At 41.5% G+C, this 27,197-nt stretch overlaps 1 protein-coding gene across 4 annotated transcripts in view; it reads left to right on the plus strand.

Moving 5' to 3' along the window:
• The first annotated feature begins 1,686 nt into the window (after positions 1-1,686).
• ankrd6b (ankyrin repeat domain 6b) overlaps positions 1,687-27,197 on the plus strand; it is an 87,656-nt gene continuing 62,145 nt past the window's right edge. For 3 of the 4 annotated variants that reach the window (XM_020532047.2, XM_048596954.1, XM_048596955.1), the window contains exons 1-2: positions 1,687-1,758; positions 13,177-13,548. In XM_020532047.2, coding sequence (XP_020387636.2) covers positions 13,429-13,548 — 120 coding nt within the window. In that variant the 5' untranslated portion in view covers positions 1,687-1,758; positions 13,177-13,428. Of the gene's footprint in view, positions 1,759-2,724; positions 2,759-13,176; positions 13,549-27,197 lie in introns of those variants that run through there. The other variant, XM_048596953.1, reaches the window with a different exon arrangement.

Consider the following 27,197-nt stretch of genomic DNA (forward strand, 5'->3'; position numbering starts at 1 on the left):
GGACAACATTTTGAAGATAAATAGGGGAGTAGTTTCTGCTTTCCTGGCCACGGTTTATCCCTCTATCAACATTATGAACATTAATTATCTGGTTATTGTCACATTATTATTTGTGGGAGCTGGCTGCACACAAAATGGCTGTCATGTTTCCTACATTACGAAAGGGACTACATTTTGCAAGTTGGTTGAGTTCATCAAAGATGCTACACAAATGCAAATCTTCTTCCTAATTTAAAAAAAGTCAAATAGAGAGTGAAATCAGTGATCCATCCATTCCTATTGATATGGATGGGTGAATTAGATAAAAATAAACCTGTTCCTATCCCTTTGCAAACCCTGATGCCTCTCGCTATTCATTTCTCCACCAAGCTATGTGTCTTCAAATCTGAGTCCATGTGGTGAAAATATAGTTAGATCACTTTATGTTTTACCATCTCATATTTTCCTTAGGCATTGCCAAACTCCTCTCCATTAGAACCTGCCTCCTTTGAGTTCTCTTCCATTTACCTTTAACAAAAAGCTGAAGGAAACCTATATATTTCCTTGTATCCACAACTCCGGATATCTACTGAGCTGCCTCAGTTTCTTCCTTTAGCTCCCCTTTCCATATCATTTTGAAGTTCTCTTTCCCATACAACCTGGACCACCTTCATCTTTTAATCAGTCTGGACTATATTTTACTGTCACTGAAGCCATTGCAAATTCAATGTTGACATTTTCTTATCAAGAACTATGGAACTTAGCAAGTTACGGTTCTCTTAAACTCATGGAGGTACTTTGAGAATTGGCTTACCCTGCATACAACTTTTGCTTTTAATATTTTTAAGTGGCAATGGTAACATTACTTGAAAGTAGTTTTGTGTATGAAATTTTGGCCCATGACTTATGAACAGCATATTCCGTCTCAAAATTGCTGAATAAGTTGAATTTCAAATCAGCTGTCTAGTTTAGGCTGTTTTGTGAGAGATTTTCCCCATAAATGAATTGAAATTAGAAAGAGAAATGATATTAAAGCAGATCATGAAAAGAATAGTGGATAGTTGGGGAGGTACAGCAAATAATTTGCAATTGCATATTGGTTTTCAGCCAAAAAGTCAAGCACCTACAAGTCTGTTATCAATGGCAGGCCCAGCACATATTTGTCATTCTTGACTTTCCTTAATTTTTCAGTTGTTGGTTTTCACTTCAGTGAAAAAGAGCCATGGGATGTTATGCACTTGTGGAAGTGAAAAGTGTGTTAAAAGAAAATAAAATTGTGCAGGGTATCAACATTATATAGTACTATGTCTGATCCTATTAAAATGGAGAAGTACTCAGAAATCTTCAAATTTCTGCAGTTAATGATCACATTTTGAGAAGATTCTTTTGAATAAACCATACTGTGCATTTGTTCAACACATAATTAAAAACTGTCCTGATGTAAAGAAACGGCTGCAGGCAGCAGATACTTGTGGTCCCTGGCAACTGTGCCTCAAGCCAGGCCAGCAATAACACTGACATCTACCTGGCAATGTGGAAAATTGTTCTGGTATACCCTGTCTGCAAAAAATTAGAAAAGTCTAAATTGGCTAATAACCACTCCAGGATCCTACTCTTGATCATTAGCAAAATGATGGAAAGTATCCTTGATCATACTGTCAAGAGGCACTTGTACACCAAAAAACTAATCATGGATTCTGCTTGGGTTTGCCAGGACCACTTGACTCCTGACCTCATCACAGCCATGATACAAAGATAAACAAAGACCGAATTCCAGAGGTGAGGATTGTGTGATTGTTTTTGACATTAAGGCAGCATTTCACTAGGTCTGACAAAATTGAAGTTAATGAGAATTAGAAGAAAATTCTCCAGTGGCTGGAGTCATACTAGGCAGGGACAAAGTTTTTTGGAGGCCAGTCAGCTCAGCTTCAGGACATAGAGTAACATTTCGCAGGCTTTGGCGTCCTAGGCACACCACCTGCCTCACCTCCATCCAGGGCCCTAAACAGTCCTTCCAGGTGAGACAGCGCTACACCTTCATCTCCTCCAAACTAGTCTATTGCATCCGGTGCTCCCAATGTGCTCTTCTCTATGTTGGTGAGACCGAATGTAGACTAGGTGGCCTTTTCGCCGAGCATTTTCGCCTGGCCTATAATGGCCAACCTAACCTCCTGGTCACCGCCCATTTCAACTGCCCCCCTCCCCACTCCCCCTCTGACATGTCTGTCCTCAGTGTCACAGCAACTCAGAACACAAATTTGAAGAACAGCACCTTATCTTCCTCCTGGGCACCCTACAGCCTGGAGGACTCAACATTGAGCTGTCTAATTTCAAATAAACTTCCCACCCACTCCCCCGGCTCCCTTTCCAGCCCCACCTCCTCCCTTTCATTCTGCCTTGTGACCCTCTCTTCCCACCAACTGGATTCATCCCTCTCGTCGACCAACCACGTCGCACCTACTGCCACTGTCCACCTATCACCACCATTCCGCTACACCCCCTCTCTTTACCTGCAGCTCACCCTACCCCCACCTCTGGTCCTGAAGAAGGGTAATACTAAAATGTTGACTTCTCCTTTCCTCCAGATGTTACCTGGCTTGCTGTGTTCTTCCAGCCTCCTGTTTGTCTACCCAACCATCTTCATCTGTTCATCAATACCTTTTGCTGTAAAGTCAAAGTTGGGCTAATGGAAGCATTTGCACAATGTTCAGCTCTATATTCCTCAGATAATGAAGCTGTCTGTGCCAGTGAGACTTGGACAACTTTCATGCTTGGGCTGGTAAGGGGCAATTGATTTTGATGTCACACATGGACCAGGCAATGGCCATCTTGAATAAGTGAGAATCCAAACATTTCCCCCTGACATTCAACAAGATTTCCATCACTGAATCCTCCACCGTCAATATCCTGAGGTTACTATTACCAGAGTTAATACACGTCAGAGTACACAGGTAGTGACTCACCAATGTCTTTCCACTATTACCAGGCATCAGTTAGGAATGTGTTGGAACACTACAAGTGAGAGAGATGTCAAGCAAAAGTTAAGTAAAAAGAGTTAGCATACCACTTTTATATCTTTTAGGCTTATTTTAAAAGCTATTTTGTCATGAACATAGAAGTTTAGCAATATAAAGTATTTCATTTTACAGAATTTTTCATTTTTTTCTGAGGAGAAGGTGTATAGAACCTAATTACAGCCTTTACATTGATTGTAATAGGCAAAAATAATTTGTTTAATGTTGTTTCACTGAAAGTTGTACTTCTCAGGAATGCCAGTGTTAGGTAAGGACTTAGTGTAGAATATAATCAAATACCATTCCCACCCCAGTTATAATCTCTTCCATCGAGCAGAAGATACAAAAGCTTCTTCCTGTTGTTATCAGACTCCTAAATGGACCTCTCAAATTTTAAATTTAAATGTTAATCTCGCTTATTGTACATCTTCTCTGCAGCTGTAACATTGTATTCTTTGCACAGTTCTATTACCCTAATGCACTTTGTATGGTATGATCTGCATGTACGGCGTGCAAAACAAAACTTTCCACTGTACCTAGATACATGCGACGGTAGCAAATCAAATCAATCAAAAAATGAGCTATCATATTGACATGAGTCTCCTGGTGATTTTGGACCATGATTTTCTTAATCATTTGAAGAACTGCAGTAGCATTTCTTTACACTTTCTGTTGCATTTTAAGTTTTGCTTACAGGTAATCTCTCTGTTCTAATGAAGAGTCCACACCCAAACATTAACATGTCTCTAAGTGTACAGATGCTGAGTGTTTCCAGAAATATTTTTGCACTATATTAGATTTCCATCAACTGCTGTATTGCATTAGTTCTTCATTTTATTATTCTGTTTGAAAATATCAGGATCCCAATGTTCACTTACCAAAGGTTACAAGATAAGGCAGAAAAGTAGAGTTTAGGATTACCAGAACAGTTGTGATCTCATTTAATGGCAGATTGGACTTGCAGGGATGAATGGCCTCCTTCTGCTCCTATATTTTCTGGTCACATGATCTAAAACTTATTTGTATTCGACATTAGTTCCTGTTGGCATTTATTGACTTGTACCACCTAATGTTTAAAATTGTCAACATTGTTTTTAAAGCTCTCATGGCCTTTGCCATTTTTCTGTTATCAATCCTCTGCTACTGTGTCCATGACCATATCCCCCAACTCCCTACTTTTAACTTGGTTTCTTACACATCCTTCTGCAACTCCATCACAAGTGTGTCAGTGATGCATGTTACTGTACCATAATGTTTTAAAAATCCAGTAATGCTTAAGGAGTCCCTTGATAAGTCACTATTCCAAGCATTTTTGAGGATGTAGAAACTGTTCTGAAGAATTGTAAACCTTCCTGGAATAAGTGATTTATGCCGCAGTTACTAACATCTTGCTGATGGGACTAAGACATTGTAGTTGCTCCCTGTAATTGGATCAGTATGAGATTAAAATATACTTTATAGATTGAAAAAAGTGAAGGGAAAATAAGATTATCACTATATATTGGTTTAACTACCCCAAAAAACTTTACAATCTATATTAATGACTTGGGTGAGGAAAGTAAAGGTACTATAGCCAAGTTTGCAGATGACACAAAAATAGACAGAAGGCAAATGGCAGGGTGGCACACGCAATCTGCAGAGGACTATAGATAGGTTAAGTAAAGGGGCAAAAACTTGAATGTAATGTGGGAAAATGAGAGGTTATGTTCTTTGGTAGAAAGAACAGAGGAGCTGAATATTATTTAAATGGAGAAAGAATGCAGAAAGCTACAGAACAGATGGATTTGGGATTCCTTATCTATGATTCACAAAAGGTTAGCATCCAGTGGGTAATGGGAAGGCAAATGGAATGTTGGCCTTATTTCACAGGGAATGGAGTGTAAAAATAATGAAGTCATGCTAAAACTACACAATGTAGTAGTGAGATCATAGCTGGAATACTATGAACAGTTTTGAACCCTTTATCTAAGGAAAGATGTACTAACATTGGAAGCAGTCCAGAGAAGGTTCACTGGGCTGACACCAGGTTTGGAGGGACTATCTAATGAGGAGAGGTTTTGTAGATTGGGCTGTACTCATTGGAATTTAGAAGAATGAAAGATGACCATATTGAAACATACATGATTCTTGAGGAACTTGACAAGTTGGATATGGAATGGTTGTTTTTCCTTGTAGAAGAGTCTAGGACAAGAGGGCAAAACTTCAGAATAAGAGGCTTGACCATTTAAGACAGAGATGAAGCGGAATTTCTTCTCTCAGAAGGTAATCGATCTGTGGATTTTTTTTTTATTGCAGAGGGCTGTTGAGGCTGGGTCATCAAGTATATTCAAGGCTGAAATAGACAGCAAGGGAACCAAGGGTTATAGAGGAAAAGCAGGAAAATGGATTTGAGGTTTATCGGATCAGCCATGATTTCATTGGTGGAGCAGACTCGATGGGCTGAATGGGCTCTGCTCCTATGTCTTATGGTTACTCACGGTATCCAAGATGGATCCTTAAATAGAGTCATAGAGTCATACAGCACGGAAACAGACCCTTCGGCCCAACCAGTCCATGCCGAACATAATTCCAAATTTAGCCAGTCCCACCTGCCTGCTCCTGGCCCATATCCCTCCAAACCTTTCCTATTTATATACCTATCCAAATGTCTTTTGAACATTGTAATTGTACCAGCATCCACTTCTTCCTCAGCAAGTTCATTCCACACACAAACCACCCTCTGTGTAAATAAAATTGCCCCTCATGTCTTGTTTAAATCTCTCTCCTCTTACTATAAAATTGTGTCCCCTAGTCTTGAAATCCCCCATCCTAGGGAAAAGACAACTACCATTAACCCTATCTATACCATTCTTTATTTTATAAATGTCTATAAGGTCGTCACTCAACCTCCTGTGCTCCATTTTAAAAACGTCCCAGCTTTTCTCTATAACTCAAACCTTTCACACCCGGCAACATCCTGGTAAATCTCTTCTGAACCCTCTCCAGCTTAATAATATTCTTCCTATAACTGGGTGACCAGAACTGCACACAGTATCCAGAAGAGGCCTCACCAATGTCCTGTACAACCTCAACATGAATTGCCAACTTCTTTCCTCAAAGGACTGAGCATTGAAGGCAAGCGTGCCAAACGCCTTTTTAACCACCCTGTCTATATATGACGCAAACTTCAAAGAATTATGTACCTGAACCCCTAGGTCCCTCTGTTCTCCAACAGTACCCAAGGCCTTACCTTTATTGGCTAAGCCCTACCCTTGTTTGTTGTACCAAAATGCAATACTTCGTATTGATCCAGATTGAACTCCACCTGCCATTTTTAGCCCATTGACCCATTTGATCAAGATCCCTTTGTAACCTCCTTCACTGTTTATTATGCCACCAATTTTGGTGTCATCCACAAAGTTACTAACCATACCTTCTATATTTTCATCCAAGTCATTTATATAAATGACAAACAAAAGAGGACCCAGAACCGATCGTGTGGAACATCGCTAGTCACAGGCCTCCAGTCCGAAAAGCAACCCTCCACCACCACTCATTTGACTCAGTTTATCTAGGTAAATGATGCAGAGCAACAAATAGAAGCAAATGATTCAGCACATGCAGCAGTGGTTTAGCAATTAGTTATGGAAAAGTTGCAATTTTCTGTGATTGTGATTGATCCAAACTAATCTCCCTGTATTGTTTAGAAGACTTGTATTGATTGGGTTACAACTTTTGAGTATAATGAATGTTCTGAGGCTGAAGCACCATTGTCTGTACTGTAAAGAGTAGCTTTGCAGACTGAAACGGCAGACTGGGAGACATACAACCTCAGTTCATCAAATATAGCTAGAGGAGAAGGAAGAGGCACTGACCACATTCTTTTAAACATCTTTGCATTTGAAAGTTGTATCAGAGGAATGAGGAGCTGCTAATGTAAAATGCCTTTCAAAACTGGAGAGAATAATAAGGCATTTCCAGATAGATCAGGCAATATAATATTGCCTTGAGCAATGTTCTGGACGCCAATGTTTGTATTTATATAGCACCTTTCTGATCACAGAACATCCCAACAAAATTCACAGCCAGTGAAGTACTTGTGACATGAAAGAACACAGAGGAAAAAATGTAATCGAGGAATTGTAACTGCCAACTGACGCACAGCATGTTTCCCCCATACAGCAACGTAGTGAAGACCAGACAATCCAATTTTTTATGATGGTGATTGGAGAATACATATTAGTTACAGCTAGGATAAAATAAGTAATTAATTGCACCATGTTTGTCCTTACTAAGGGAAGCCAACTTATTTATATAAGGCAAGCTTCACTTGGTAAATGTAAAGGTCTCCTTCAAGGAAGTAAGAGTCTATATTGTTTATTCAGATTTGCAAGAAGTATTTGATGAACTCCACTATTTCCCATTTGTTATTCGTCTGCCTCCACTCCAACATGAGTGCCATAGGAGTTTGAAGATCTATAATTACTTATTAAAGGTGAGATATTCTGGCTTCACAAATTTAAGGTAGGATGGCCAGAACACTCTTGTGCTTCATTGCTGTCAGTGTTATCGAATTTCACCCCAATATCTTTGTAACTGCTGAAAACAACAGCCATGCAGTCCTCTTCAATGTCAAAGTGACTGTGTTTCTTGTTCTACAGACAACATTATTCAACCTCTCCCGAAAGCTGCTTTTGCGGAGCATTGGTGCCTATTTGGTTTAACACCAGACTTGCCATGTAGTTTGCCTATTGTTATGAATCTGGCTGGCTAACTTCCAAGTCACCCCTCAGCAACTCACACTGGAAGCTACAGAGGTCACTCGGAACTCTTTACCTTCCAGTGAAAACTGACATTATTCATTCAGATATACACTGTACAATTTTAGTCTAGCGATTCCTTATTTTACTGCTGAACATTTTTCAGACCTCATTGTTGAAAGATGATTTTTAATCCTTCATTGTTGCAATTTATTATTTTTAAACAAGATTTCTATATACAAACATTATAGTTGGTGTTTAATGGCGCTATGGCAAGTTCCTTATCATTGGTGAAATTGGTTGCTTCTTTATGTGGTATGAGTGACTGCCCTGCAAAAAATACTTGATGGCTGTAAAGATTGTTAAGATTTCCTGAGTTTGCTAAGGCAGTGTAAAAATGCAGATTTATTTCTCTGCAGTCAGGAGGAGATGGAATACGGTGGTAATGTCACTGAACTAGTAGTCCAGCACCTCAAGCTAATGTTATAACCACAAGGGTTTGAATTCCACCATGAAAGATTTTCCCTAAAATGTGGGGATTAAAAACTAGCCTAATGATGACCATGATTAATCATTGTCAATTGTTATAAAAATCCATCTGGTTCACTCATGTCTTTAGAGGGAAGGAGACCTGCAAGCCTTACCTGGTCTGAGGTTTGACTCCAGAACTCCAGAATAAGGGGAGGCTGTGGCTTAGTGGTACTATTGATAGACTATTAATGTAGAAACTCAGGCAATGTTCTGAGGACCTGGGTTCAAATGCACACCCTCCTTCCAACCGCTCCCGCCACCACCACCCCCCAACCCCCGCACCCCCACCCCCCATCTCCCACCCCTCCTCCAAATGGTAAATGGTGGAATTTGAATTTAATGTTAAAATTGTGAAATTGGGAGTCTAATGATGACCACAAAACCAGTGTCAATTGTTGGAAAACAGACAAGGTACAGTCTAGAGATAGTAGGAACTGCAGATACTGGAGAATCTGAGATAACAAGGTGTAGAGCTGGATGAACACAGCAGGCCAAGCAGCATCAGAGGAGCAGGAAAGCTGACGTTTCGGGCCTAGACCCCAGTCTACTTCTTTTTCAAAGTTTCTGTGCCTGCCACATCCTTGAAATAAAATAAAATACCCTTGGCCCCTCTGTCTTTGCAAGTTACTTCTCATATCCAACTTCCCTTTCTACTCTAAATTCCTGAATGCTTATATCTCCCAAATCTATGCCATCTTTTCAACAACTCCCTGCTTAAAACTCTAATTAGGTTTCCACCTCTGTCACTGTGGCAATAACTAAAGTCAAAAATTACGCTGTTTTTGACAATGACTATGATGCGTTCCTCTCCTAATCATCTTTTGATGTAGTTAATCATACTTTACTTCTCAGTCCTTCTTCACCGGGATTTCCATCAGTGGTTCCACTCATATTTATCCAATCATAGCAGGCAGTTCCATTCGATGGCTTCTCTTTCTGACACCATACTGTCAATTTTGCAGTTGTAAAGACACTAACCTTGATCAACCTTCTCTTCATCATCTACTTGTTGTCCGGAAGCCATGTCTTACATATGTGCACTAATCACCCCAAACTCTACCCCTCCACCACCTATCTCAATCTCTCCACTATCAGATTGCTTGTCCAGTATCTAATTTTAGATGAAACACTGTTTCTTCCAACTAAGTTTTGGAAGAATTGGAGCCATCATCTGGTTAGTCTGCCAGGAACCCTTGCCATCATCCATCTCCATAGCACTGCTTCACGTGACTAGACTGTTAGCAGCTTGGCATCCTATTTATCATTGAGATAAGGTTCTAACCATATATTCACATCATCACAGAGGCCTCTGTACCTTAACCCATGTACTGCTGAAACCTTCACTCATAACTGTCACCTCCAGTCTTGGATATTCCGATGTTGGCACTAATTATTCCAGTGGTATCCCAGAGTAATTCTGTCTCAGGCTTGGAATATAATTCAGAATTTATCACTCCTGGAATATGTACTGTTTCCCGAGGTGGCCAAGGATAATCAAACCTGCTGAAGAGGCTGAATGACAGTCCGTTTAGCTTTCAAGATTGTCAATGAAAGATCTACCTCTTAATCATCAAACGTTGACACTATGATTTCACCACAAAGTTGTCTGATACCAATTAGTGACAACACTGCTGATGATTAAGATCATAACTATATCCTGTAATTCAAAATGAGTAATGGTTGTGGTTTTAATGCTTTCATTGACTAACCACAGTCTGTCAATAGCTGAAATCATTTTTCACCCTGAAATACATGATGCCCAGTTTGGTTGCTTTAGATTTCTTTGAAACAGGATTGACTACCTTTACAAGCTCTACTTCAATCAGATGGCGTACAAGATATTTGACCGTGGAAATTAATTAAATGGTTATGTTACTCAACATTTGAAAACCCGACCAAAATCTCCTTGGTCAATGAGCAATGTGTAGCACTGTATTTTGTAATAAAATAGTGGTTCAACATAATGTAAGTAACCTAATTAGGTCAACATATAGGAAGGGTCTCTCTCTATGTTATTTCTTTCTATTGTTTTGGAGATACTTTGATGATGTACACCTTTCTCTATACAGCCTCTGCTGATTTTATGCCTGACCCAAGCCTTTGTGGTGCACTTCAATTTTATTTGATAGGTCAACTATTTTGACTATTGAAGGGCGACCATCAAGGTGCGAATCTTAATCAGCTTTTCCACTTCTTTCATTTTTGGACTAATTGAAGTATCTTTGTACATCACCCCTGACATCAGAAAGCACAGCACATATCAGGATTTGAATTTGCTATACTGCATTGTTGGTTCAATTTTTAATATTTTAAAACAAAATCTAGTAATTTTGTAACACATTGCCTCTTTCATTACAATGTATGTTCAAATATCTGACAGTGTATTGTTACGATCCGAGCTGATGATAACACTGGAAACATCAGATCTCAGAAAGAAAGCTAGCTTGATAGACCGTAATTTTTATTTTTGCAGTTTGATTAATGTGGTGTCCAGGTCACTAAGCATATTCACATCAATTTGCCAATGTTCTTTTAACAAAAGACAAAAAGTTTAGAGCACAAAAGAGAATATAACAAAGGCTGTACGGAAGTGATGGCACAGTGTAATAGTAACCAGGCTCTAATGTTCTTGGGAACATAGGTTTGAATCCCACCAAGGCAAATTGTGAAACTTAAATTCAACAAAAATATGGAATAAAAAGCAATATAATGACAACCATTTAACCACAACCTGTTATTGTTTAAAATAAAATGATCTTGTTCACAAATGTCCTTTTGCGAAAGGAAATTTGCCATCTTTACTTGGTCTGGCCCACATGTGACCCCAGACTCATAGCATGTGGTTGACTTTTATCTGCTCTCCGGGCAACTGGAGTGAGCAATAAACATTGCCCTAGACTGTGATGCCCACATCCCATGTACAAATTTATAAAGTGACAGTTTAGGAATGTCTTCACTCTGCAGCAAAAATAAAAATTCTTTTCTAGCAGTATCCTTTTCAGTTAGTCAATCCCAGTGAAGTATTACTCCTATCTTAACTCTTTAGTTTCTTTTTGAAATGACTGATGTAGCTTAAGGCTTCTTTTCAATTCTTACAGTCTGGATACTACTTCCCAGTTCTGACAGCCTGAACATTTCTACCAACCCTCTCAGTCCAGAGTTTTGTTAAAATTACCAGAAAAAAACACTGCCCTTCTGCCAGCATGACTTCTGTTTTGAACTAAATGCATAATGGCACGTCACCATCTGTTTTGGTTTCAGAAAGCTCAGCTTTGTAAAAATTTTGCAATGAATTCCCATGTCACTGATCAAGTCATTTAACTTAAATCAAATGCTTCCTTGGAAAATCTATCTTTAGTCCACTGTCCAAAATGACTTTCTGAACATTATTTTAAATAAGTCACCTTCACAGAACTGAAAATTAGCATCTACTTTTCCTCCACTTTTAAATACAAGTTCCCAAATAACAACAGTACACTAGAAGACATAACAACGTGTAGAGCTGGATGAACACAGCAGGCCAAGCGGCATCAGAGGAGCAGGAAGGCTGACATTTCGGGCCTAGACCCTTCTTCAGAAAATGAACATTTTCTGAAGAAAGATCTAGGCCCGAAACATCAGCCTTCCTGCTCTTCTGATGCTGCTTGGCCTGCTGTGTTCATTCAGCTCTACACCTTGTTATCTCAGATTCTCAAGCATCTGCAGTTCCTACTATCTCAGTACACTAAAAGCCTACATTACAGTTATATTGGCTACAACTAAATATTTCATTGGTACATCAATGGTATTATTGGTTCATTTGGCATAATCACAATGCTTTCAATGATTCTTGCTTTGATTCTCTTTTTAAAATTATGTAGATTGGATGAACAATGAAGTATATAGTGCAAAATATCATCAAAATTGTAAAGAGTAAAGAAAGTGGTAAGCTAAATCAAGAAATAGAGAGTAAACATGAGTTGGGTGAGGGGAAGTGAGGCAAAGATGAGGGCTGGAGGAATATTTTATATTTCGCTCTTTTATTTTAATTTTTGACCCAATTGTTAGAGCTTGGTGGGCTTTCTGCCCAATTCTGTTTGAGAACGGACAGCCTCCTCAGCATTTGCTGGGACACCCATCCTAAATCCTAATCCAGCCTGCCCCCAGACCGAAAATGAGGAATGCGGGCCACCATTTTTAAGGTTAGCTTTGAGGAGCAGGGAATTCTCCCAGTTCTGCGCATTCAACATGAGAAGAAAACTTGGGCAAACGTACATAAAATGTGCATGTAAAGAATGACTAATGAGTTGGATGGTCTTCTGCTCAGTATAGTGGCAGTATGATCCCTGCAATCATTTAGTGGAAACTTGCATTTTACAATTGACAATGGTGAACAGAACTATGTTTTTTTAGATGGATCAGCTGAATAATGACCTCAGTTGTATTTATGCTAATATGTATTAAAGTTTGGACCTAGGATGGGTCCCTAATTAGTAAAAATGCTGAGGCTTCTGTATTTTAAACGGTAATTATTGTGTTATTAACTGTGACCTATTTACACAAGGTACTTGAAATGTGTCTGTTTCCATCGAAGGCTGGACAAGACGTCCTTACCATGTGACCTGTTACCTCATCCCAGTGGGTCACTCACATTCTAACCCTCCAAACTTCCTTACTCTATAACATATTGCCATCGCTTGTTTCTTATTGCAATACCAGCTGAAATCTAGCCATTACCCCACTGGATTTATTTTTGAGTATTCAATAATCTTTTTTTTAAGAGAAGAATTCAACTGCTAAAACTCTCCTGGAAATAAATGAAATGTTCTGGACAATGTATTTGTGACAGAGCTGAGAAAAAGCCATCATAATGTGATATTATAAACTGTCCCCTCTAAGACAACTCAATAATTAGTTAATGTTCTTTTATGCAGGTTGAGAGATAACAATGACAACATGGAAGAAATGATGTAACCCATGGGGCAAGTTAAATTCCAGGTTACTGAAGACATCATGTACCCATATGTTATGAAACCACCTGCAAGAGAGCATAATCAATTCAAAGGTGCCGAGTTATCTTAAAGGGAAAGACCCTGGAGTCCAGTATTCAGGCATTACAGTCCTACGTTTCATTTTACTGAAAGAACCTGTCCATTGGTTGCCCTGAGCACCCCCTTTTCTAATTCATGAGCCAGAGGGATGCAGTCGCTCAGCTTTCAGAAAGGCTTCTCATAGCTGCACACAAAGGCCAGACAGAGAATGTGGTGCAGCTCATCAACAAGGGGGCCAAAATAGCTGTCACTAAGGTAACCACATCAAAATGTTTTGTGTTGTGTGTGTTTCTTTGATTTAATGCTACAAACGTAATTACCTATTTCCACATACCATGAATTGGTCTCTAAACTGACCTCTGGTACATTGTTACTGTCAAATTTGATCAGACTCCCATCTCATGAGTATCTTGCATTTCAGTCTTGTACTGCGGTATAGTCTGAACGTCATAAGCAGTGTTACATCTGTGCAATGTTTATGGACAACTTTACCTGTATATAGAATTAAATCACCACCAAAACTCACTTATTGTCAGCTATGGAACATGTCAAATTGAATTTCAAGTCCTAATCAGAAGAAAAGATTTTAAAGTCTGTCATCGTATTATGTATTTGCATGTATTTAATGTCGTTTCTAAAAATCACCATGTGGCAAGTATTAACTACACTTTTATGAAAAGAAAGGACACACGCTTGCATTTATGTAGCTCAATTTATGCCAAAGTGACTCTCAACCAAAAAATTGCTGATAATGTATGTTCACTGCTGTTATGGCAGGTAAGCTGACCCGCCAATTTGCACACCGCAGTTCCCCATAACAGTGATTGTCAGAACATCAGTTTATTGAGCATTTTGTGGATTGAAGGAAAAATGATGGACGAGACTACAAGCAGAAGTCTATTTTTAAATATTGTCATGGGATCCTTTAGATTCCTTTAAATAGGCAAATAAGGCTTCAGTTTAATGTTCTATTTTGAAAGATTTGACAAGTTCGCACTGTTTCATAGAACCATGTGGTCCTGTGTATCAGCTATCAGAATGATGTAAAATGTACTTTTCTAAAACAGTGCCTCACGTTGTGCCACATCACATCTCACCATAAGACCATAAGAAACAGGAACAGGAGTGGGCTGCTTAGCCTCTCGAGTCTGCTCTGCCATACATTAGGATCATGGCTGATTTGACAACATGCCTCACACTCACTTTCCTGCCTTTTCCCCACAACTCTCAATACTCCTGCTGATCGGGAATTTATCTATCTCAGCCTTAAATACACACAATGATTCTGCCCCCACTGTTCTCTGTGGTAAGGAGTTCCAAAGTGACTCAGCCCTCTGACAGAAGAAATTCTTCCTTGTCTCAATCTTGAATTGGCACCTCTTTATTCTGAGACTATGCCCTCTGGTCCTAGACTCTCCCATGAAGGGAAACATCTTCTCAACAGTTGTCCTGTCAAGTCCCTCAGGAATCCTATATGTTTCAATGAGATCACCTCTCATTCTTCTAAACTCTAGGGAGTAGAGTCCCAACAAGTTTAGTCTTCACTCATAAGACAATCCCTTCATACTGGGAATCATCTTAGTGAACCTTCTCTAAACTGTGTCCAATGAGATGATGTTTTTTTTTCTTAAATAAGTGGACCAAAACTGCTCACAATACTCCAGATGCGATCTCACCAGCACCTTATGCATTTGCAGTAAGACTTCTTTACTCTTATAATCCCCTTGAAATAAGGGACAACATTCCATCAGCCTTCCTGGTTACCCCCTGTATTTGTGTGATAGCTTTCTGTATTTGGTGCACAGGTAGCCCCAAGTCTTTGTTTTGCAGCTTTCTGCAGATCGGCAGTTCTTCATTTGTCAATCCATATGATGAATCAAATCCATTATAGTCTATTCCAACCTGTAATGCAACTTGTACTCCTATATAGTTGGAACAGGGATCTTAGTTGACAGCTTTCATGTTCCTCAAACTGGAACACTGAAGCTAGTAGGTCACTTCTAATGTCCCATTACTCCTCAGTCGAACTCACACTATCGCCCATCTAGTCTGGTGGACTCAGTAATATATCATTAACGTGTTGTGCAGAATTAACCATTTTATTTAATATCACGTGGGAAGCAGTTAAGGACTGTCAGCTGCATATGATTTGGAATTTCATTCTGGCATAGGGAGTGAGGGGCCTACAAAAATAGCCCTTCAAACTAAAAGAGACAACACAGCGTGGAGCTGGAGGAACACAGCAGGCCAGGCAGCATCAGAGGAGCAGGAAAATTGGCATTTCAGGTTGGGAGTTAAAATTTAAAATTTAGCTCCCTCCCACTCCCTGGGTGACATGGCCATCCTGGTCCTCCTCCAGTGTCACAATGACACCACCTGCAAACTGGAGGAGCAGCACCTTATATTCCTCCTCAGGAGCCTACAGCCCAATAGCCTAACCATGGAATTCACCAGTTTTAAAATCTCCCCACCCCCTGGCCTCATCCCATGTCCAACCTTCCCTCTCATTCCCGCCTCCTTGACCTGACACAACCTGTCCACTTCTCTCCCACCTGTCCGTCCCTCCCTCCTCACTGACCAATCCCCACCACTCCCTACCTGCACTCACCTATCACCATCCCACCTATCTTCTCCAGCTCCACCCCTCCTCTCTCTATTTATTTCTGAGCTCCCTTCCCCGTCTTCCTTTCTGAAGAAGGGTCCCAACCCAAAACGTCAACTTTCCTGCTCCTCTGATGCTGCCTGGCCTGCTGTGTTCCTCTAGTCCCACACTGTGTTGTCTCTGACTCCAGCATCTGCAGTTTTTGCTATCCCTGCTACTTCAAACTAAAAGATGCTATTGATGACATAGAAATAACTTATTGAATTGCAAGTATACAATAAAACTTGAATGCTTTCACAAAGTCACCTTGGTATTGAGGATGATTCAGGTGCTGCAGAGATTATAAAAACAAAGGGCTGTGCACAAATTGGCAGTTAGTTTCAATAATGACAATTGGAGTAAAAGTACTCTTTGCTTCAGTTGTGATCTTCAGGGAAAGAGATTGGCCATCCTTACCTGGTCCGGCCTACATGTGACTCCAGACCCACAGCAATGTGGCTGACTCTTAACTGCCCTCTAAAATGGCCTAGTAAACCACACAGTCCAAGGGCAATTAGGAATGGATAATAAATGTTGGTCTTCTCAACGTTGCCCACTTCCCCTGAAAGACTTTTGGAGAAAAAAAATCAGCGCTTTCCTACACTTCAGAAGTACTTAATTAACTCTAAAGGTCGTTAAAAAACACTATAAAATGCAAATTCTTTGTTGGTTTGAGGGTTGGGCAAAAAATATCTTCTGAAGTGTTAATTGCCTGTCACATTTTTACAAACATCTTTACCATAGTTAAAAGTTGGGTACTCATTAAATATTGATGAATGTCTCTTTTGTTCAAAGCAACTATGTGAGATGTTGTGTAATTATTATTATATATTTATTCTCTGGCTTTTGTTTCTATAGGGCTTCAGATGCCACCTTGACACAGTAAAGCATCAGATATTAGCTGGGGCAGTGCCTTTGCTTTAACTGCTATTTCTGAGATCTTTGATAGAGAGACAGTGTCAGTGATGGGCTGGTGTCCTCTTCGATAGTTCAGTGTCCACAGATTTCCAATTACACAATCTTACAGTCTCCAAGGCAGTGTTTCACTCTTACAGCCAGCTGCCTACGAACTGTGTTTTCAGATGTTGGCTGAACTGGGGCTAATTAGATTAGGTGACTGCAAGTAAACTCCTGCCTGAAGTCTGCAGCAGGAGAGAAAGTTCACAGCGTCTTTTTATTTCATGTAGCAAGGAAAGTTGAAAAAAAGTATTTTTTTTCTTTCTTTTTATCTGTCGTATGTATATATAACCACTATTTGATTCAGACCTGAATCTCAGTCTGGTGAAAGTCTACATTCAAGTACACTTTCTAAAAATAAATAAAGTGATGGTGCAATTACATAACCAGTAACTAGTGTTTAGCATGAGGATTTCCTACTCTGATTTATGAATACCACTGTGGCTTATAAGGAACGAGGCTGAACTGAAGGAAAAGTGGCAAGTAATAATAGTTCAACCCTGAAAATGCCTGGCAGAAAAACCCAATGACTTAACACTGCTTTATGAGGTACCTTCACAAGTTGCTTTCCAGAGCCTTTACAGACTGTACTTGCTTGTGAAAATACAAAAATTCAAGCTGGAAGACAATTTTTGCAATATTTAGAAAGGGACATGGAGTTCAGTCTATGCAGATGTAGCAGATTGCCCCGGCTGATGAAAGTTACAACAATAACCTAAATGGGTATAGCTCCTTTAACAAAATAAAGCATCCTAAGGTGCTTCACTGGACTATTGTAAAACAAAATTGAACGCTAAATTACATAACGTGATATTAGGTCAGATGACCAAAGGTTTGGTCAAAGAGTTAGGTTTTCAGGTACATCTTAAGGTAGGAAAGTGAAGTTAAGTGGTAGAGTGTTAGGGGAGTAAATCCCAATTTTTGGGACATAGGCAACTGAAAGCATAATCTCCAGTGATGGAACAAATAAAACAGGGGGTGCTTTTGAGGCCAGAGTCAGATTAATGCAGATGTCTCAGAGTATTGTAGGACTGGGGAGATGGGAGGATTGAGGTAGTAGAAGAGTTTTGAAACAATGTCCAAACGTTGCTGCTGCAAGATACAGATATCCCACTGTCTGATTGATGCATTCCTGCAGTTGCCCTTCACAGATGAAGAACCCTCATCACTTGAGCTTGGAGAGGCCATGGACTGCTTTGCAAACAGAATGGCACCTGGCACAGATGGGATCCCAACCAAACTGCTGAAGCATGCAAAATCCCATCTATTGCCACACCTTTATGATACTCGCTTTCTCTGCTGGAAAGTAGGCTCTTGTCCACGGGAGAAGCATTATGTAAAAATCGTCTCAAGCCAAAGCAACAAAGAAACTGCCACAACCACAGAGGCATCTAACTTTTCGGTGTCACAAGGAAAGCTGTTGCTAAGGCCTTACTTAAAAAAACTCCATATACTTTCAGACCAAGGTTTTGTTCTCGCAGATCTGCCGAGAACATGACATTCTTCATATGCCAGCTACGAGTGGTGTAGGCAAACAGAACATACTCCTTTTTCTTGCTTATGTAGATCTCACTAAGGCATTCAACATCAACAGCACAGCGGGAATCTTCAAGATTCTGGGGAAAATTAGCTTCCATCAAAACTCCAAAGAAGCAGACTATGCCTTCCTGAGCTGGGGAAACAATAACCTCAAGATGTTATTGCTAGACTATCAATCCAGAAACTCCAGTAACATTCTAGGGACGCAGGTTCAAGTCCTGCCACAGCAGAAGGTTGAATGTAAATTCAACAAAAATCTGGAATGAAGAGCCTAACGAGGACGATGAAACCATTGTCAATTCTTTTGGAAAATCCATCTGGTTCACTAATGTCCTTTAGGGAAGGAAACTGCCATCGTCACATGTGACTGCAGACCCACAGCAATGTGGTTGACTCTTAACTGTCTCTGGGTAACTAGGGGTGGGCAATAAATGTTGTCCTAGCCAGCAGTACCCCTGTCCTGTGCATTAATTAAAAAGAAGCTCAAGTGATAAGGGTTCTTCATCTATGATAGGAAATTGCAGGAGCACATCAAGTAGAGACCGGGAGAGCTGCATCTTAGAGGAGTAACGTTCAGCCACCCAGGCACTTAATGTCTTGATTTTAAATTCTCACAGTTATTTTGAAACTCCTCTATTTTCTTACCATCTGTGCGTTAAAGTTCCTCAGTCTCACCCACTCCTTCAACACCGACTGCACTGCAGAGTTTGATGGTTCCACTTCCCACAGTTTGAATGAATAATGGAGTGAGACAAGGCCCTCACCCTGTTTAATATCATCTTCTCCATTGATCTGACCTTTGCCTTCACTGCAGATATGGAAGGGGTCCACTTGCAAAGTGGAAACTAAGTCAAAAACACATTGTGCTCTGATCAGAGAATCCCTTTATGTTGATGATGCTGTGTTCATCATCAACTTGAAAATTCAGCTACAGAGTTATAAACTGTATCTCCCATGCCTGTAACTTGTTCTCCCTGACTATAAGCATCAAGAAAACTCTGGTCACAGGAGACAGCCAGGACATCTTTTGATCCCACAATCTTGCTGCTGGATGCGGTTAGCAAATTCAGCGACTCCAGGTTCATGATGACAGACGATCTATCCCTTGATGCAGAATTTGATACACACACAGAGAAAGTAGATAATACCATTGGCCGGCTCATAAAATGTGCACTAGACCAGTCTGATGGTTTATATGAATTATTGGCCTCCTTGGGTATCTTCTGCTCCACCGACAGACATATCCACTAGAGTGGCACAGGGTAAGCAGTTGTGAGAGAATTGCCCCCAACATTGATTCTGGACCGCGTGAAATTTTGGCATCAGGTCAGAGTAGGATAATGAGATATCCTGCTGATTACAACCTGCCATCTACTCACTTTAGCTGATGAATCAGTGTTCTTTCAAGTTGAGAGTAACAGAGTCACAGAATATACTCTGGGTGTGGGTTTCAGTTTTAATCACCAAGAGTCTCTCGGACGCTGATTGAGCTTGCCAAGTTCTAAAGTACATAGCTGCTAGACTGTTCCTGCAACAGATGGTGAGGGAACTGACAAGAATGAAACATATACTTGTCCTCATTCACACCAGTCTACTTGTGGCAAACACACTAGCCATGACAGAATAATCACAGCACAGCCCTTGTGAAGGCAAATTCTGTCTTCAAATTGAGGATACCTTCCATTGTATTGTGTGGCATGACAACCGTGCTAAATTGGATAGATTTAGAACAGATCTAACAACTCAAATCAGGTCACCCTTGAAGTGCTGTGTAGTATCAGCAGCAGATTTGTATTCAACCACAATCTGTAACTTTGTGGCCCTGGATATTCCTCATTCTGCTATAACCACCAAGCTGGGGATCAATCTTTGTTCAATGAAGAGTGCTGGAGGATATGCGACAGGCAGCTTCAGGCATACTTAAAAATGAAGTGTCAATCTGGCAAAGCTAGAGTCAAAGCAGCATGTAATAAGCAATCCACAACCAATAGATCATATCTAAGCTCTGGAGTCCGACCACATCTCATCTGGATGGTAGTGCACAATTAAAACAACTAATAGGAGTAGGAGGAGGCTCCACAAATGCCTCATTCTCATTGATGAGGAAAGTTAGTACATCAGTACAAAGGACAGTGCTAATGCACTTATAATCATCTTCAGCTATAAAGTACCAAATTAATCTACCTTGGCCTCCTCCATGGGTTCCAGTATCACAGGGGCCAATCTTAAGCCAGCTTGATTCACTCTTCACATGATATCAAGAAACACCTGAAGACTCTGGACACTTCCTGACAACATTTTCTTGATAGTATTGAAGACTAATGCTTCAAAGCCAGCCACACTCCTAGCAAGGCTGTTCCTCTACAGGTACAATGCTGGCATCTACCTGTCAATGTGAAAAATCATCCAGGTATATGCTGTATGCGAAAAGCAGGAACAGTCCTACCCAGAAAATTATTGTCTCATTAGCCTGGATCGTCTGCAAAGTAATGTAAGAGGCCATTGATATTGCTGCCAAGGTTCAATTGAGAAATAACCTATGCACTGAAGCTTGATTTGGGTTCCACAAGGGCCACTTAACTCTTGACATTGTTATACCCTTGATCTAAACACGAACAAAAGAGCTGAATTCCGGAGGTGAGAGTGATGCTTTGACATCAAGGCAGTATTTGACTAAGTGTGACATCAAGGAGCCATAACTAAACTACAGTCAATGGGAATCCAGGGAAAACAATCAGCTGGTTGGAGTTAAACCTAGCCCAAAGAAAGAAGCTTCTTGTTCCAGGCCAATCATCTCAGTCCTCAGATTCAAGGTAGTGTTGTCTGGCCAAAGGTTATCGCCAAACCAACTTCCCAGCCAACAGATTAAACAACAGTGTTGTTGCAGTTGTACAGGGCCTTGGTGAGGCCACACCTGGAATATTGTGTGCCTATTTGGTCTCCTTTTCTGAGAAAGAATGCTCTTGCTCTCGAGGGAGTGCAGCAAAGGTTTACCAGGCTGATTCTGGGGATAGCGGGTCTGATGTATGAGGAGAGATGGACTAGATTGGGATTGTTTTCGCTGGAGTTCAGATGAATGAGGGGGGACCTCATAGAGGCTTATAAAATTCTAACAGGACTAGACAGGGTAGATGCAGGGAGGATGTTCCTGATGGTGGGTGTATCCAGAACCAGGGGTCACAGTATGAGGATTCGGGGTAGACAATTTAGGATGGAGATAAGGAGACATTTCTTCACCTAGAGAGTGATGAGCCTGTGGAATTTATTACCACAGGAAGTAGTTGATGCCAAAACGTTGGATGTGTTCAAGAGGTGACTAGATATAGCACTTGGGGCGAATGGGATCAAAGATTATGGGGAGAAAGCAGGATTAGGCTAATGAGTTGGATGATCAGCAATAATCACGAAGAATGGCGGAGCAGGCTTGAAGGGCTGAATGGCTACCTCCTGCTCCTGTCTTCTACGTTGCTATGTTTCTGTTATCCTCCTTGGTTGGAGTCATACCTTGCACAAAAAAAATGGTTGTGGCTGTTGTAGTTCAGTCATCCTAGCTGCAGGATATCTCCACAGGAGTTCCACAGAGTAGTGTCCTTAGGCTCAATCATCTTCAGCTGCTTCATCAATGACTTTCTCTCCATCATAAGGTCAGAAGTGGGGATATTTGTTGATGATTGCACAATGCTGAGCACCATTCATGGCACCTCATACTGAAGCAGTCTGGTTTCATGTGCATCAAGACCTGGACAACATTCAGGCTTGGGCTGATAAGTGGCAATGCTCCTCACTTGCCTGGAAGAGTGCAACTCCAATAACATTCAAGATGCTTGACACCATCTGGGACAAAGGCAGCCCATTTGACTGGCACCACATCCACAAACATTTGTTCCCTCAAGCATCAACATGTACCATCAACAAAGATACTGCGAATTTCACCAAGATTCCTTTGAGTGCAACTTTAAAACTCTCAACCACTACCATCTAAAATGGCAAGAGCAGCAGATACGTAGGAACACCACCACTTGCAAGTTTTCTCCAAGTCATTCATCACCCTGACTTAAAAATATATTGCTTTTCTTTACTGTTGCTGGGTCATAATCCTGAAACAAATTCCCAACAGCATTGTGGATGTACCTACACAAAATGGACTGCAGCAGGTCAAGAAGGCAGCTCACTATCACCACTCCAGTGGCAACTTGGGATGGTCAATATATGCTGGCCCAGCTAGGGAAAGCCACATTCCTGAATGATTTTTTAAAAATATTGCTCTTATTCCCCATCAGTGCCAGGCAATTACAATATTCAGCTAAAAATATCAAACCATCTTTACTTGACGATTGAGATAACAAGGTGTAAAGCTGGATGAACACAGCGGGCCAAGCAGCATCAGAGGAGCAGGAAAGCTGATGTTTCGGGTCTAGACCCTTCTTCAGAAATGACATTACCATCATTTAATCCCTACAATCAATTTCTTAGGGAGCATCATTAACCGGAAAGTGAACCATACACGATATTTAATGCACAAGTCAGAGTGCGATAGAAAACGCTTCACTTACCTGGATAAGTGTAGCTTCAGCATTGCTTAAGATTGAAAATATCCAGGGAAAAGCAGCCCCCTTGAGTGACGTTCCAAAAATCACTTTAACAATTCACTTCATCCACTAGCAACACATTGTGGCTGCAGTGTATACCATCCACAAAATCCATTGCAATAACTCGCCAAGGTTCCTTGGACAGCACCTTCCAAACCTATGACCTCAACCACCTATAAGGACAAGGGGAGCAGAATCAAGGGAACACCACCAGCTGTAAGCTCCCCTCCAAGCCACACACCATTTTGATTGAGAAATATTGAAAAATTTCACCCTCAGGCGACTGTATGCAGTTTGCACATTCTTCCCGTGTCTGCGTGGGTTTCTGCTGGATGTTCCTGTTTCCTCCCACAGTCCAAAGATGTGCAGGTGAGGTGGATTAGCCATGCTAAATTGTCCTTAGTGTCCTGGGGTGTGTATGTTAGGTGGATTAGAACATAGAACATAGAACAGTACAGCACAGTACAGGGCCTTCGGCCCACAATGTTGTGCCAAACTTTTACCCTAATCCTAAGGTCTATCTAACCTCCACCCCTACCTTATACTATCATCCATATGCCTATCTAATAGCTGCTTAAATGCCCCTAATGAGGCCGACTCCACTACCCTGTCTGGCAATGCATTCCACGCCCCGACCGCTCTCTGAGTAAAGAACCTACCTCTGATGCCTCTCCTATATCTACCTCCACTCACTTTAAAACTATGCCCCCTCGTAATGGCTACCTCCACCCTAGGAAAAAGTCTCTGGCTATCCATTCTATCTATACCTCTGATCATTTTGTACACCTCTATCAAGTCACCTCTCATCCTTCGTCATTCTAAAGAGAAAAGCCCTAGCTCTCTCAACCTTTCCTCGTAAGACCTTCCTTCCATTCCAGGCAACATCCTGGTAAATCTCCTCTGCACCTTTTCCAATGCCTCCACATCTTTCATGTAATGAGGCGACCAGAATTGGACACAATAATCCAGATGTGGCCGAACCAGGCTTTTGTATAGCTGGAGCATAACTTCACGGCTCTTGAAGTCAATCTGTCTATTAATGGAAGTTAACACACCATACGCCTTCTTAACAACTCCATCCACCTGGATGGCAGCTTTCAGGGAACTGTGAACATGAACCCCAAGATCCCTCTGCTCCTCCACACTGCCACGAATCTTTCTGTTAACCCTGTATTCTACTTTCCAGTTTGTCCTTCCAAAATGAATCACCTCACATTTTTCAGGGTTAAACTCCATCTGCCACTTCTCAGCCCAGCTCTGCATCCTATCAATGTCCCTTTGTAACCTTGAACAGCCCTCCACACTGTCCACAACGCGACCCACCTTCGTATTGTCCGCGAACTTGCTAATCCCCCCTTCCACTCCTTCATCCAAATCATTTACAAAAATCACAAATAGAAGAGGACCCAGGACAGATCCTTGTGGTACACTACTCGTAACTGAGCACCATGCTGAATATTTTCCGTCCACTACCACCCTTTGTCTTCTAAGCCAATCCTGAATCCAATCTGCCACATTTCCCCCTATCTCGTGCCTCCTTACCTTCTGCATGAGCCTACCATGGGGAACCTTATCAAACGCCTTACTTAAATCCATGTATACCACATCCACTGCTCTATCTTCATCCACGTGTTTGGTCACCTCTTCAAAGAATTCAATCAGGTTTGTGAGGCATGACCTACCCCTCACAAATCCATGCTGACTATCAGGAATCAAACTGTGCCTTTCCAAGTGATCATAAATCCTATCTCTCAGAACCCTTTCCAATAATTTGCCCACCACTGACATAAGACTAACTGGCCTGTAATTTCCGGGGTTATGCCTATTCCCTTTTTTGAACAAGGGAATGACGTTTGCCTCTCTCCAGTCTTCCGGCACTATACCCGTGGACAGTGAGGACGAAAAGATCATCGCCAAAGGCCCTACGATCTCTTCCCTCGCTTCCCATAGAATCCTTGGATGAATCCCATCAGGCCCGGGGGACTTATCTATCTTCAACTTCCTCAAAATTCCTAGCACATCTTCCTTACTAACATAAACCTCCTCTAGCCTACCAGCCTGTTTCACACTGTCCTCCTCTACAACTGGGTCCCCCTCAGTTGTGAATACCGAAGAAAAGTATTCATTAAGGACCTCTCCTATCTCTTTAGGCTCCGTGTACAAATTCCCTTTACAATCCTTGATCGGCCCTACCCTTTCTCTGGTCATTCTCTTATTCCTCATGTATGTGTAAAAAGCCTTGGAGTTTTCCTTGATCCTATCTGCCAAGGTTTTCTCATGCCCCCTTCCAGCTCTCCTAAGCCCATTCTTCAGCTCCTTCCTGGATAACTTGTATCCCTCTGGAGCCTTTTCCGTTCCTTGTTTCCTAAACCTTACATAAGCATCCTTCTTCCTCTTAACCAGACGTTCAACCTCTCTTGAGAACCAAGGCTCCCTCACTCAACCGCATCTTCCCTTCCTGCTAGGGACAAACATATCGAGCACACGCAGTATGCATTCCTTAAACCATCTCCACATTTCAATAGTGCTCTTCCCTGACAGTATCTGTTCCCAATTTATGTTACCCAGTTCTTGCCTAATAGGATTGTAATTATCCTTCCCCCAATTATAAACCTTAGACATGGGAAATGCAGGGTTACAGGGCAAGAGTAGGGGAATCGATTTCGGTGGGATGCTGTTCAAAGGGGTGGTGTTGACTTGTTGGGCCAAATGGCCTATTTCCACACTGTATGGAGTCTACGATTCTATGATGTCAGCATTGTTGCATTGTTGCTGGTTCAAAATCCTGGAATTTATTGGTAAACAGCATTGAGATCGCCCCTCCCACACATGGACAGTAGCTGTCCAAAAGGCAGCTCATCACCACTTCAAGAACAAATAGGCATTGGCCAGCAATGCCCAAATTCTGTGAAAGAAAAAAAAATTTAATTGACTTAATTTTACCTGAAATTGGATAAGTGTCAATTTGGCGCGTTTCATGGAGGGTTTCCTTGTATGAGCCCTAGTGAGTTTTCTCATCCCTATTCTCTGCACCGTACATTTATGGCACCCTACTCATTCTATTTTCCCTCTTATCCTTGGCTAATGTAATCGCCACAGTTGTGATCTCTCAGGATTCATGTACCAGTGACATCTGCATAGTCTCCACTGTGAAGTGAGCAGCCCTGCAAGACATCTCCTCCACCAACCACGAAGAAGAAGCTACAGATCCCGCAGAGGATGGACCAGCAAAGCTGCTTCCTGCACTTCCCGCCAGCTCAGATCCTGATGCCGGAATAGATATTTTAGCTTGGTTAGAGTTCGAGCACATGCTGATGAGCACATCTGTGCCACTTTTCTGCAGCTGGATGAAGAACAAAAAGGAAGTAAGCTGCGGGCACGTGCAGGACTTCTAGAGGCCTAGCATCTGCTCACCCTTGGGCAGGAGAGGACCCCATGGTGTCAGCCATTGAGAATTTCAGTGAAAAACATAAACAGACACAGGAACAGCAGGCAGCTTTGTGGGAGGTGCTGGACAAACTGACTCAAAACATGGAGGTCTCCACCAGCACTGATTGTACCAGAGTTGCCATTTGCCATGGAGAACCAGGTCCATTCGGCTGGATATATGCACAAATCCGCACTTCACCATTCTGACCATTGGTGCTCAACAGCAAGATGACAGGGATTGAGGGTCCTTTACCTTAATCCAGATGCCCCTTCCTCACTAAGAGACAGGGCAGTACCAGTAGGCACCCAGCTGGAAGACTGACCATGTACATACTGCCCATTCGTCTCCTCTCAGGACACTTTGGAGGTGACCATGCCTTCCACCTCCACGCTGCCTGTGACCGTCAGATCTGTGGGAGTTCAGACCATGGAGGATGAACCTGCATCTGGGAAGGACGCTCTCAGCCTTTCAGGGACCTCTAGCCACAAACTCTACTTGGATCTCTATGCAAAACTTCAAAGCTGGCAGACGCTGTCCACTGTGAATCCCAGGACTGTGCCTAGACATGGTGGGATGGAAAGGAAGAAAACCCTCTGAGGGTATATAGGTGGCACAGGTGCCGCTTTACTGTAAATATGCCACCATGTTTCTAAATATATGTTCACTTTTCATGATCAGTGTGAGACTGAATGTCATTCTAGCTGCACCTACATGAATGAAGGTAAAAAGGCGAGACATCTTTAGTGCT

The sequence above is a fragment of the Rhincodon typus genome, chromosome 5, assembly GCF_021869965.1.
Source record: "Rhincodon typus isolate 14 chromosome 5, sRhiTyp1.1, whole genome shotgun sequence".
NCBI lineage: Eukaryota > Metazoa > Chordata > Chondrichthyes > Orectolobiformes > Rhincodontidae > Rhincodon > Rhincodon typus.